The 14,070-nt window shown below is 39.4% G+C and overlaps 1 protein-coding gene and 1 long non-coding RNA gene across 2 annotated transcripts in view; one reads left to right on the forward strand and one right to left on the reverse strand.

The window, feature by feature from the left end:
- The window catches only part of PHEX (phosphate regulating endopeptidase X-linked), a 103,114-nt gene that overhangs the window by 12,998 nt on the left and 76,046 nt on the right, over positions 1-14,070 (forward strand). The window contains exons 4-6 of the mRNA XM_084492481.1: positions 8,748-8,834; positions 9,829-10,055; positions 12,989-13,057. Of these exons, the coding sequence (XP_084348607.1) occupies positions 8,748-8,834; positions 9,829-10,055; positions 12,989-13,057 (383 nt within the window). The remainder of the gene's footprint in view (positions 1-8,747; positions 8,835-9,828; positions 10,056-12,988; positions 13,058-14,070) is intronic.
- On the reverse strand, positions 762-1,623 carry LOC311426720. The gene is made up of 2 exons (XR_014686982.1): positions 1,413-1,623; positions 762-1,022 (listed from the first exon to the last, which is right to left on the reverse strand). It is a non-coding gene; the product is annotated as an uncharacterized lncRNA (long non-coding RNA).

Below are 14,070 nucleotides of genomic sequence, written 5' to 3' on the forward strand. Positions count from 1 at the left end.
ATCATTCAAATTCAAAAATGAAGTTATTCTTGTATGGCCACACTTACTTATTGACAAGAAAAAAAAAAATCAGACTTTTTGTGAAGGAAGGTCATGGAAAGCCTGTTGTGTTATTTCTGTTAATCCCTCCCCAGCAAATGGGCAAAACCACCACCTTTCTTTTTTCTTACTTTCTTTTAGACTCAAAGGAAAAGTCTTTATTAAGGCAGTCATTGTTTTAAGCATTTCAAGATTTCTGAAAACCTTTGATGCTAGTTTGCTTTTTCCATATATATTTGAGGACAGTAGAGAAACATTGAAGGAATCTGAACCATAATACATTAGAAATTGAAATGGGTGTTTATAAAATGTATTAAAATATTTTTTTTGGTACTGCATTAGGCTCTGACAGCTTCCCTTCCAGACCTCTGAAAGCCACCAACAAGAGCCTTAGTGTTAGTAGAGTGATGGTATATTCTTTAAAAAGTATTTAAGTACAGTGGTGATAAATTTTTTTTAGTTGTGTTGGAGTGAAAATTACATACTTAAACAGTCTATTTTCTTCTTTTGGAATCCTGAAAGCAAACTTTCATTTAAAAAACAATCATTTGCAGCTCGCTTTTTAAAAAGAGTTTGTTGGGGATGGGGATTGCAAACTGCACAACAGACAGTCCACCAAACACCTGAAATAGTAAGAAGTACTGGAGAAAAACTAGCAGAACTGGTAGTTTTTAAAAAAAAAAAGCTGGGGGAGCTTCAAAAAAAAATATTGCTCTCTATCAATTGTTAGAAGAGGAAAGGTGTTGTAGCATATGCTGAAGATGTATAGTAGGGGATGTTCTCAGAAGAACTTGTATTTTAAAGGCAAAAAGGAATTTAATCAGGCCCTGAGATTATGAATTTTCTGTTGGATTGTGATGGTGCCAGAAGGTCGCAATGCTTGGGCTTCTTTATCCTTCCTTAAGGCTTGCATCTGTGGTGTTTTCCAGGCAGGCAAGAGGTTGCTCAGCTCTTCTCCCAAGGCTTTGATATGCAAAGCGGATCTAAAATGTAAGCAAGGCAAGTGCATTAGCACAGGAGTGTGGCCTGTGCTATTAAACCTGCTAAGAGAATCAAGGATCCTTTATCAAAGACAAAGTTTTACCAAAACATTAAACACTGCTTTCTGGAGCAGGAGATGTCTGTCTTTGCAGGAGAGTGTGCTGAGAGAACAGATTTAACTCTAAGAATAATATAATCTGGGCTCGACAGTATTTATTTTTTTTTTTCCAGGAAATATGTACAGCTTTGAAATATGCCAGTTAATGACATTTTTGTATAACTGTATTTTACAGGTTATAAGTTATTTTTTTATAACTTGATATATTGGTTCTTCACCTCTCCAGCTGTAGGGGTCAGGTTTCCAAACTGATTAGAATAATATATATACATACATGTACCAGATTTTCCTTTTTGAAGAGCTCATAACCTGGATTGTTTGTGTTGCAGGCTGTTCTCATAGTTTCATGTAGCAAGCCAAGGAAGTTGCCACTGGACAAATGATCATAACAGTATTGTGCATAATTTTGGATGCTGTGGCCACCGATTTTATTTTGAGGTAGAACATTGTGCCCCTTGTAGGCCTCCATCCGTAAGACTAACCCTCCTTCACTTAACTCCAGGCTGTGAAAAAAGGGAACTGGAAACTAGATACTCTGAATGAACGTCAGCTGACCCCAAACCATTCTCAGATAACCACTCTTGGAACACGCAAGCTCACATTACTGTAATTAAGACATTACATTGTTCTAGCTGTGATTTCCATAACAACAGTGTGGCTTTGAAGGTTTCTGTGTGCCCCCTCACATCCTGGACAAATCATTTCTGTCCAAGATCACTCTGTGAACTGCAACAAGCCTGATTTCTTAAACCCAGTGCACTAGGAGTTTGAAGAAGGGCAGTGCCTTGATGACACAGGTGGAGTTCTCAATAAATGCCCCTGGCAGCACAGGTGCTGCTTGGATTGCAGTTGCTTTTCAAGGACTCTTTTGACAGAGATTTTGAATGCGAATTAAGTATGGGATTAAGAGTTAGACATACTTAATGAACATTAGATTAACCATAAGTATGTCAGAGTTTAAGGAACAACATTTTGCACACAAGTGCTGTGTGATTGGTTTGAGTGTGCCCAGTGTGAAACTGCCAATCATTTACCATGTGTACCCATAGGCTCACTCATCTCCCACTGAAACAAAATGAACATCTGCACTTCCCTTGTGGATTATGGGGGTAAACGTTGCTTTCAAAAGGTAACAGTGATGAAATACCCCCTTTTCTCTACTTTTAAGCTGAAATTCCTCAGAGAACATCATTAAAACGTTCTGCGGCTAGCATCGGAGGATATCCTGCATAAGTCTAAAAGATAACTTGGATTTTACTTCTTCACAGAGGTAGCACAGAACCTGGGAAGGAAGCAAAGCTTGTGACTGATAACTGAAGAGGGTGAACAGTTTATTCAACTACTCTTTTCATCAGTTGAGAAACCTGACCCTTTTAGCTGTAGAGGGATATTAAGGAGAAGTTGAAGAACAGTCTTTGTTGCTCAGGAACTGAAAGAGAGTCCACTTGAAAGTCCACTTTCTTTGCTTACAGGCAAGCAAACTCCTTTTCCACAAGCAGAGTTTCTGCATTTTGGTCTAAGAAACTGAAGATCATTGTGTTTTAGGGAATGATAAACAGCACATATGTTTTCTAGTTACTGCTACCAAAACCAAAGGAACCATGAAAGTTGCATGAAATTTTCACAGAGACTTACTGTGGCATACTTAAAGGACAAGCTTTTTCTTCCTTTGGCCCAGTGAATGGTTATAATCTTGGGCTGCTTTCTGGATCTGCACTGAAAACAATGCACTGCAAATTGTTTTCAGTTGTACTATTGAGCATCTTCTGGCCAATGCTGAGTGACTCCCACTGTCACTGACATCAAAGGGGCTGAGGAGCTTTCAGCATATTCAAATCAGACTCTTTGAGCTGTTGAATCAAGTTCAGCAAACTTCATGCTCATAAAGCAGCACTCAGTTCAAATCAGTAGGATTCTGACATGAATTAGATACGGAGGAATTAATTCTCTGTGGCTCACTTTATCTGCAACAGTGGATAATGGCTGTACCTCCTTGCTGTCACATGTCTGAGAGTGCTTGGAGATCCTTATCCTAAATGTACCGAATGCAATGCCAGGAGCAACCATTAGATTATCTCCTGTGACCTTTTAGTATCACAGACAATTACATTACCCATATATGAAGCTCAATAGCTTGCACTGGGATAAAGCATAATTCACATTGAGCTAAAGCTTATCTTCCCCCAAAACATCAAGTCTTGAAGATGTTAAAGGGCAGAGAAGCCACTATCTCTGCCAGTTGCTTGGCTGCAGTGGTTAATCACTGTCACTGCTGACTTTGTCTTCCAATGACTGTTTTTCCTTTTGCCTCTTTTCAATAGACTGAAGATCTTTCCAGCACCAAGCACTTTCTAATGGTGAGGTAGTTTCATACTGTAATCCCATCATCCTTCCATAATCTTTCATGAAACTAAACAAATCAAGCTCTTCAAGTCTCTCACTGCATGACTTTTATTTTTTTCTATTTATTTTTTTTCTCCCCAGTTCTCAAGCCTCTCCACACAAAGAAAAACCCAAATGGCTGTGATGTTTTTCTGCTCCCAGTCCAGATGTTCAAAATAGTTTTTAAAATCTGGACAGCAGAAGGGCACACAGTGTTCCAGTCTGTCTTACTAGCCCATGTAGGAGAATAGGATTATTTCCTCACTTTGATACTTCTCAGTTTTTACAGCCCAAGACTGGGCTGTTTGCTCTAGCATTGTCCTGGGAGTTCATGCTGAATTACTTGTCTCCTTCTAGCTTTTCACTCCTCCAGGGTTAAAACTTTCCAGGAAATGGTATGTCCCTTTGGAGTTTTTGTATATATTATTATTTATTTTTTTTTAAGTATTCCCACTGGAATACTCACACATGCAGTTCTTTTTCTTCAAGGTACAAAGCATAATATATTTCATATCATCATCAGATATCACTGTACAAACACTTCGGTTTGCATTTTCCACATACAGCAGATGTTTGTAAAAAGATAAGGACAAAAATGAATGGAAAAAAAATGCTACTCTCTTCACTAGCACTATGTATTCTCCATATCTATGGCTGGAGAGTGCAGTAAAACCTTATGTTGTCTCTGTAGAACAAGAAATAAACTTGAATAGCATTCCTGTGAGACACTGTGTATGTAGAAAACTGTCTGATAGCACACTACATATACAGTCTGCAGACCAGGACCCTCATAACTTGAACCTTTATTTCTAATCTGAATAAGTGGTATGCATGCTACTTTTCCCTACAAATCTGTACAACTTCTTTTTCCTGTACTCCAAGTCAGAAGGTGAAAAAGGATTTCTCAGTACTGTAAATAAAATATGGTGGTCAAAAACCAGAGCAAAGCTCTGTAAAACAGTAGGCAGGAAAATCAACAAGGGCTAGAAATGGAAAGTGAGATTAAAGGTAACATTTAGCCACAAAATTATTCTTAGCCACTTTAGAATAGCATATAGTTAAATACACATGCACACACACAAAATAGCCAAGCTTACTTTGTAAAGTGCCTTGCTCTCACTTTCAACAGCAGATGATTGCTATTTACTGTAGGGTAGAGAACCACAGGAAGTTGGCCTTTTTTAGCCCTCTTGTCCTGGAAAAGCACTGTCTGAAGGAAACTCAATAAAGACCTTCCTTCCTGCCCTCCCAAACCCAACACCCCACCCCAGTTGTGGCTTTTTTCCTTGACTGCCTGCCTAAGCATCTTCAGTTCAGACAGCTGAGGATCATCCCCAGCCATGGCGTGTTTTCTGTTGGTGATGCTGTCTTTGTGTTTTGTACTGGGGCCAGGGAGGGTAATGATGTAAGCCCACCTGACCTAGACTGTCATGAGCAGAAAAACTTTGGTTTGCAACAGGAACCTCCCTGCCCTCAGCCCCTCGGTAAAAGAAAATGAATGATGGAGCAATTCATGACCTCAGAAAGCTTGGGATAACATGAACAGCTTTAACCAGTTTCTGACTGTGCAAGAGATAGATGCTCAATGAGATGAATTATATTGTTTCAGCACTGCGGAGCAGAATTACCAATAGGTTTTAACATTTGCCATAACTAAGTTTTATGTGAAGACAGATTTATATCTTGCCTCTGAACGTTCTGTGCATACAGAAACACTGACAATGAGGTGCTGAGATCAATAGCACAGGCTGAGACCCCTTTTATTCCTAACAGAATAACTTGGAATTAATTTGAAAGTGAAGGAAACAAAAGACATGATGGAAGAACAAGAGCTGCTTTGTTAGAACAGCCATCCAAACTTGTACTTCATATTTGGCTAGGGGCAGGTGATCACAGAATTTGTCTTCACGGTGGTCTAAGCTATATTGGTTCATATTTTTATTTATTTTTTTTCATGGTGGCTTTCAGCTATGACATTGTGCTTTGCATTTATGGCAGGCTGGTGATGTAAGTCAGTAATAACAAGGATTTGTTAAATTGCCATTGCTGGTAATTATGGTCCTGTGCTCTTTCAGGGTATTGTGAATGACCTTATATATTTTGCTTTTCTAGTCTTTTTGGCTAGATTTCTGTTCCATCTTTATCAATGTAACAGTTAACTGGGAGCTGGAAAATGAACTATTGTTTCATTTTTTTTTAGTATTGTTGGAATGCTGTGTGTCTCATGCAAGGGATCCATTCCTAAAAGTTCCCATCTAAAGATGAAACTAAAAGGTGCTGATGAAAGGTGGATAAAATTTCTTTCATAATCAGAAAACCTGGTGAAGGATACATATATTTTTTTAGTGTATTGAAACTGTCTATAGACTTAAGTCAAATGCAGATAATATTTGGAGTCCTAAAATGGAAGATTACTTTAGGAAGTTGGTGCTTTTCATTTTAAAACATGTTTTTTCATTCAGAACATAATCTGAGTTCAGAAAAACAAACAAACAAACAAACAAAAACAAAACAAAACAAAACAAAATCAACAAAAACAACAGTGACAACAAAAACACCCCAAGAACAAACTCAACATTCTTCTCAGCACTGAGTGAACTGCTTTATTCGAAACACTGACTTTCCCTAAGTGGGCCAGAGTTTCTACTTCCAGCCAGTAGGCTTAAGAGAAAATTATTAGACTGAATTCCTCAGTGGATTTATGCAAGCCCAAATGTTCCGCTAGCAAGGGAAAAAGCAGGTACTTGGAAGAACTTGAATATTCAAGGACACATAAAATAGCTATAAATATTTGCGTGTCAAACAGACAGAGAATTTCTGAACCTTGTATTTGGATAGTATATCAGCTAATGCAGAAAGCAAGTTGAGCTGACCAGTGCTCCAGATCTGAGCTTCTAAATCTTTCTGGAAGCTTGAGGCTAACGCTGAAGAACTTCTGTAGTCTGAAGAGCACACACGGACCACATCCCTTATTTCAGTGTCCAAACAGAAGGTTCAACCTTCTTATTAAGGTTTTCATGTTTGATAACTGGGTTTGGCATCATTGGAACCAATAATTTTCTTTATACATTAATTCTACACAAAATGGCAGCATCTTCACTATCACCCTTTGCAAAAGTGCAGGAAGAGTTACAGCTTCATTCTGTCACATAACAAGGTGATTTGATGGGAAAACACCAGGTCTCATATTAACAGGATTTTATGCAGGTGCATTCCTGGAGTTGATTTTATTTTATTGGATGTCATCCTCTGTATCTCTCTTGAGTTTTAGCTCAGCTTTAGCTATTGAATTTTATTAGCTTCAAAATTTCATGGCTGTGCAGCTCACTGGCAAGGAACAGAAGTTATTACAATAACTTTAATAGGAGTGTGTTTTTTCATTCTTAGTTTTATGTAGGTTTCATTTATAGTTTCTCTTAAAATGTCATTCTTAAAACACGAACAGGTCTGATTATTCTGCTAAGAACTGTGCACACTGGATATATGTGTCAATGATTGGTATGATATTGTGTTTAAGAAATTGAGAAATATTAAGAACTTGAGGATGTGAAACCAAAACTATTGGGAATCCCATCCAGCAGTTTATTATTTATTTATTTTTAAATGAAATTCTTACCTTATCCATTGCTAAAAGGGAATGACCTCAACACATTTCTCAATTTCTCAAAGATCCAAACAGATTTATTTATTTATTTATTTATTTATTTATTTATTTATTTATTTATTTATTTATTTATTTATTTTTTCCCATGGAGAAAAGGGATTTTGGAGGAATAGACGAAGTGGCATTTACTCATCACTAGGATACTCTTTGACTAATACCTTTCTGAAGTAAGCAGTATGGTCTCCTGAGTGTAGGTGCTCTGGACATGGGTGTGAAGTATCTGAAAGGTGAAGCATGGCAGGTTCTTGAATAAGCTCCACATAGAAGAGGTTTGGTTTTACTGTGGCAGGTGTTATGAGGTCCTACTGGCCAACTGTAGACTTTGGCAGACCTGGGACTGCTGCACTGCAATTCATCCTACTTTATGTGTGGTAACTCAGGCAGGCACAGCAGCTCGTATGGCCAATCTGCACTGTGCCTTTGTTCATAAATCCTCCTGAAGCCCAGAGGGATACTCACTGGGGAGTATGCTGTAGGAAAGTTACTCTTGAATTTTTTAAGGCTTCTTAGCTCTGGTTGAGTGCCCATCAGGAGGCATTTGGGATGGCTCCAGCAAAACCAATCTTTCCAATGGTTCCAGAAACAGTAAGGTAATGTTGGACATGACCTGTTAGGGTCTCACAAAACTGCATCAGGTCCAACAGAGTTTGCTAGCCCATTTTCTGTGCTGTGCTCAAGAACTACACTGCTTCTCTTGGTCATAGAAGTGCTCTTGCCGTGCTGCACCCGATCTGATGGATATTGCTGAAGCTAAGCTGGCTCTGCATCTAGCCACAGTACATATGTTTACAACAACATTGTGGCTGGTTTAAAGTTTGGCTAAATGGCTTGAGGCAGCTGAGTGTGGACTGATGAGGTTCAGATTCATTCTGCATGATATTTCACTTCCTTACATAATGTGATGAGTGCAACGTTTGTGCAGAGAGATGACAGCTTAGGAAAACAAGTTTGGTTTTCCAGAACAAGGTCGGTGAGCAACTGTGGTGTGAGGGAGCTATATAACACAACTTTTCAAATAGTTGTTCCATACTTGGCCTTCTGTGTAATTCACAAGGCTGAGGCTGTGTGTGAGGCTGTGAGAGCTGCAAAAGAGCAGCTCTCTGCCACTAGCTTTCAGCAGTGGCAGAGCTGGTGGAAATAAACCCCAACAGTCTTGCTTCTGGGATCCTACCACCTTCTCCTTTAGACCCCAGTCTCACAGCATGCCAACACCAGGAGCTCAGCCACCTGAAAAAAAAACACTCCTCAGTCTCTGCCCTGTGTGCTAGCTCCCACCCGCTTCCCCTGATTTCCTGTCACCTCTGTTTGCTGAGGTGGCTCTTTGTGAGCAATGAACCATGTCAGTAAGTTGTCTTTATAGTAGTCCTTTAAAAAGTATGCATATCCTGTGTGGAGGTGGGAAAAAATGAAAATACCTCTCATGCCTGTGTTGTTGCCTAAGAAAATACATGTGAAACCTCTTCCTCAATTAACTAAGTGCTATGACTGAAGCAAATGTTGAGACAGGCAAACATCATACCCACAATTTCCAAGGTATTGAAAAAATGTCATTTCTTTTTTCAGCATTACTTGAGAAACCAATCAGCAAAAGACAGGACAGTGAAGCTGTACAGAAGGCCAAGATCCTTTATGCATCCTGTATGAATGAGAGTAAGTGGTCTGATTTTTGGACACCGATGTGTTAGCCATGTTTATAAAGCCAGGCTTTTTTTCTGCTCTCCACTGGACTCCATGAAGCTTTGTGCAGACTCACAGGTTTTGCTGATTTGCATTCAGCCTGAATGCAGAGGGTCCTCTGTTTGTTCCTGAAGTCAAGGCAGTGGTACATCAAGGCACAAGGAGACATTTTTACAGAGACCTTTGTTCATCAGGGCTCTGACAAAGGATCCTTATGTGTGCAAAAGGATGTGAGAACCTTGCCAAGGGGCACAGGAGTAATGCCTGGTGTATCAGAGGACACTGATGAAATTCTCCTAAGACACTTTTGAGAGTCTGCTCAGCACCCTCCAGCTTTCTCTAAATCCCTGTGATCAAAACACTTCCACAGGGCAGGATTCAGGCAGCCCTGAGCTCTGCAACTGTGAGTTAGCTGGGTGCCAAGTGGGCTTAGAGAGGAAGGCCTGTAACCACTTTTCGGCAGTGCTTTCCTTGAGCTTGTCACTTTCTGTAGGGTTGATGTGCACTAGCTAGGACACAGCACAAACTTTATGCAACTGAATGGGTGAAAGATGGGTTGGGAGGGAGTGGAGTCTGTCCATCAATGTGTTCTTTGTCCTTCCCACTCTCCTTCAGACATGGTTTCCTGGGGCAGGCTCAGCAGTTTGGGCAGCTGCCCTGCAGCTGCAGTGCCCAGCTGCTGACCCCTCTGGCTTTGATTGCAGGCAGTCTATGAAAATATACTTAATTCCAGCCCTTTGCCTTTTAGAAAAGACACTGATATGCCTCTTTTTTAACTTGATTCATATAAACTGGTGTAGGACTGCTGGGCCTCTGTGTTCACAGGCAGAACAAAGGTGCTGGGGTTCAGCAGTGCCTTTGTCCTGCCTAGGAATTGATCAGCACTGATAAATCCTTGCACCTCCCATGGCTGCTGCTGGATTTGAATCATCTGGAATGTAACAGTTGTCACACTTTGACATTTCAGATAAAATTGAAAAAGCCGATGTGAAACCACTGCTAAGCATACTGAGGCACTCCCCTTTCCGCTGGCCTGTGCTGGAATCCAACATTGGACCTGAGGGGCTGTGGTCAGAGAGGAGGTTTAGCTTAGTCCAGACTCTGGCAACTCTTCGTGGTCAATACAGTAACTCTGTCTTCATCCGTTTATACGTGGCTGCTGATGACAAAATCTCCAACCGGTACATCCTGAAGGTACAGATATCTATTAGGTTACTCTGCATGGCATTTTGTGATCTCATTTTTTAAACAAAAGTGGTGGATATCTTGTCCAGGGGGTGCTCTGGGTGCTGCTTATAACACTATCAGTTGTATGAAGAATGGTTTTTGTCTGTGAAGACGAAGAATGATGAATTGGTCACAGATATTTTGAACTTGAGATATTTTTCTTGAGGTGGAAACATACTATCTTGTGCTTCTTACAAGCTTCTTAAGCAGCACCTTACAACAAAAAATGTATCCCAAACACTTCTAAACCTGAAATGAAGAATAAGCATTTACTGAAATTCTTTTGTTTTGAACCAAAGCATAAAGTTCAGTAACAATGCATGACATTACACAACGGTTTAGATTAGTGAGAAGGAAAAAACAAACAAACAAACAAATAAATAAGTAAAATTGCCTAGCTTTAGTCTGACAAAACTCAAGAGAGAATTGTAATGGTTACTGTGAGATGTCATCATGGCAAGATCGAGTGCCTGGGCCAAATGCGTTATTGTTGTTTAGGAAGTAGAGATGAGTAACCAGAGTAGGCCAGCTCTCCATTGCTATGAGAATGTAATTTATGAAGGCAAGAGAGAAGGAACAAGAAAGAAAGCTATGACACCATTCATCACAGCAAAATAATATTTATGGTCCTTACATTGCTGGCATCCTGGCTAGCTGTAGGGATGCTTTCAAGAATACATTGTATTTGGGTCTTGGATGAGAGTTGGACAGAACAAACTTCAGTGGTTCTGAAGTGAATGTTGATTCTGAATCAGCTCTTTGGAATGTCATTTGACTGAGGTGTTTGACTGGTACAAAATTCAGCAGTAACTTTCCCTGTCTCTAGGGAGTTTTCCTGAATGGTCAAGGCAGTAGCAGATCAGGAGTTCAAGTATTAAGGATGTCATTCTGCTAAGATTCTGTTTGGATCCTGTCAAGATTGCTTTGGCTTGACTTTCTTTTAAAAGAACTGAAATGGTAGAATAAAAAGAGGAAACATTTAGCTATCTCCTGTCATACTCCTACCATAATCTCTTAGGCCAAGTCACCTGTCAGTGGGGGGTTTGGATACATCTATATTGCTGATCCCTTGGAAATGAATTGTACCTAGTAGTATCTTTACTCAGTATGCTTAGTGGCACATATAAATTAGGTATCTAAATAACTGAAGCACTACATCCTATGAATAACGTATTACTCCTTGGGGGATTCTGTTGTTGTTAATTTGATTAAGAACTTGATCTGCAGAATGCATCAGCCAGTATTCTACTTTATCAATGTTTTAACAAATTCCCAGGAGTGTGGCTGTACCAAAGAGTATTTCAATCTGCTCGTGAAAATAGCTCTATTGCAAAATTCTTTGTTCAGCATTGCAAAATCATAAATAGATTGGGAAAAAAAGGAGAAGCTCCAAATTAAACTTTGTTTAGCATTCAATATAATTATTTTTTTTTTGGACAAAAAAATGTTAGTTAACTTTTCTGTTTCTACCTCATATTTGTGCTTTCTTAGTTTCAATAGATTATCAAATCTGACTCTTAAGCCAGGAAAATTTGTCTGAGCACTTAAAGCAACAGTCACATAACTGAAATAGACTGATATCTATTGTATATAGTGATTTATTTTTTTCTTCAATATGTAGAAAAAAGGTGATACTGGTTTTCAAAGAATCAGAATTTCACTGAACATCACAGGTACTCTGCTTTCAGTGGAGGATTTGTTTTATTATGATTTTGATATATTTTAGATCTTGAGAAAATCACCCATTAGAGGACAAGATGACGTTTATTCATCCATTTGAGATTCTATTTGCATTTACATAGGTCAGTTTTATACATGTAGAAAATGTGAAATATAAATGCTGTAGAATTTAAAGTAAAAAGGGCTTGTGTAAAGTAATATGACTAGGTACAATCTCTCTTCATTTCTTATCTTCTCAAAACAAATATGACATCAAAATAATAATCTTAGAATGACAAAACTGTTTTTTGTTGGTTTTGTTTTTCCACTCTTTCCATTCCCATGAGTATCTTATGAAGAGTTCAGAAACTGGATGAATTATGTTTTCAGATTTGGCTTCTATATCCTAATTTGTTTTGATCACATTGAAATGTTTTGTGAAATCTCAGCTTCCAGTAGTGATTTTAAGAATATTATTTGACTGTGAATTTTGCCTAATTAAGGACTTGAAACATTATGTAAACACTCCCATGTAGTCATTTCATTCAAAAGACAAAGTGCAGATCTCATTGAACTTTCAAGACTGGTTTAAAAATTTCTTGTGCATGCATGCGTGCACGCAACGATTTCTGTGGCTGGAATCCAGCTGTACCTCTATTCAAAAAGCCAAATACTCATTACAGCACTCAATAATGGTCTAGAGTGAAGCTCAAATGCACAACCATGTTTTTTGTCAAAGTAGGCTAATGATGCTTTCCAGGCACACAGCAGTGGACATGTTCCAGTAGCTAATGGACATTTGTTCCACACACTAGACTAGTATGTCCAAAGTTGACTCTGTTGCCCCTGAAATATGTACAGCATGAATCACTGTCAGCATGAGTGTTTGATCCTGTAGACCCACTCTTTTTGCATTACCCTACTTGCTAAAGGAGCCATAAACACTTAAGTCGTGGTAGATGATACTTTGCTGTAGTAGATAGCTCAAATATTGCAGGGGACATCTGAGGCTTTCCAGATCACACTAATGTGAATTTAGTAACATCTGTCAGCATTTTTCTGTTATTTTTTAATTATGTGGAACTCAGGCTGGTCTTCAGCAATGTATTATGTATTAGGTATTTACATACACCTACTGTAATTGCCAGAAAAACATGAACTCTTTCAAGGTTGCTAATATGGCTATCTTTGAATTCTGATGAATTTAATTATTTAATGCTTTTTCTTGTTATTTTTAACAGCTAGATCAAGCGAGCCTCTCTCTTTCATCTCGAGAGGATTACCTAGAAAACACCACAGAAGCTAAATCTGTAAGTAGCATTAACTGAAACTCAAAATGTCAATTTTTTCCCTCAGTTTTTGTCATTGTGGATTTTGCTCTGTTGAGCTCCAAACTGAGAAAAAATTGTGGTTTGTTTGAATTTAGATTTGTCAAGATATTTCCTATCAGAAAACACCACCACCACAGATACTCGCAAAGTTTCTCCAGTGAAGACTTTAATGAGATTTGGGGTCCCCCTTGCTTTTCTTCCACCTTGGAAGGGACCTCTGGAGACATTTCAACTGAGTAGTGTCTGACTGTCATCTTTACTCCTCACATCAGATACCTATACACATATATATGATCTCCCTTAGCTTTCTCTTGTCCAGGCTGAGCAGTCCCAGCTCTCTCAGCCTCTTGTATGGCAGATGCTGTGGGCCCTCTATCAGCTTTGTTGCCATGTGCTGGACCCAATCCAGTACAGCCATGTCTGTCTTGTACTGGCTAACTCAGGACTGGGCCCAGCACTTAAATGTGGCCTCACCAGCGCTGAGTAAAGGGTCAGGTTCACCTCCTTTAACCTGTTGACAGAAATCTGCCTAATACAGCACAGGATACTGTTAGCCTTCTTTGCTGCAAGGACACATTGCTGGCTCATGTTCATCTTGGTGTCCACCAGGACTTCCTGAGCTTTTCATAAAAATTGCTTCCTCGTCAGCTGGCCACCAGCCTGTGTTTGTGCTTAGAGTTATTTGTCACCCTATGCAGGACTTGGCATTTCCCCTTGTAGAACTTCATTAGATTCCTGTTGGCCCATTTCTCCAGCCTAACAAGGTCCCTCTGTGTGGCAACACAACCATATGATGCATCAGAAAAACCTTCTCAACCTCCTCCCCCAGTCTCTTACCGTCTGCAAACATGCTGAAAGTGCACTTGCTAGAAGATCATGTGTCTCAGCAAGGGGCTGCATGCATTGCCTGCAGTTTGAGACTTGCAGATCTGTGTCCTCCTTATGAGGCACCATCTGGGTCCAGGAGTACAACAAAAAATCAGTTACACCAG

The sequence above is a fragment of the Aythya ferina genome (genome assembly GCF_964211825.1).
Source record: "Aythya ferina genome assembly, chromosome: 1".
NCBI classification, from domain to species: Eukaryota; Metazoa; Chordata; class Aves; order Anseriformes; family Anatidae; genus Aythya; species Aythya ferina.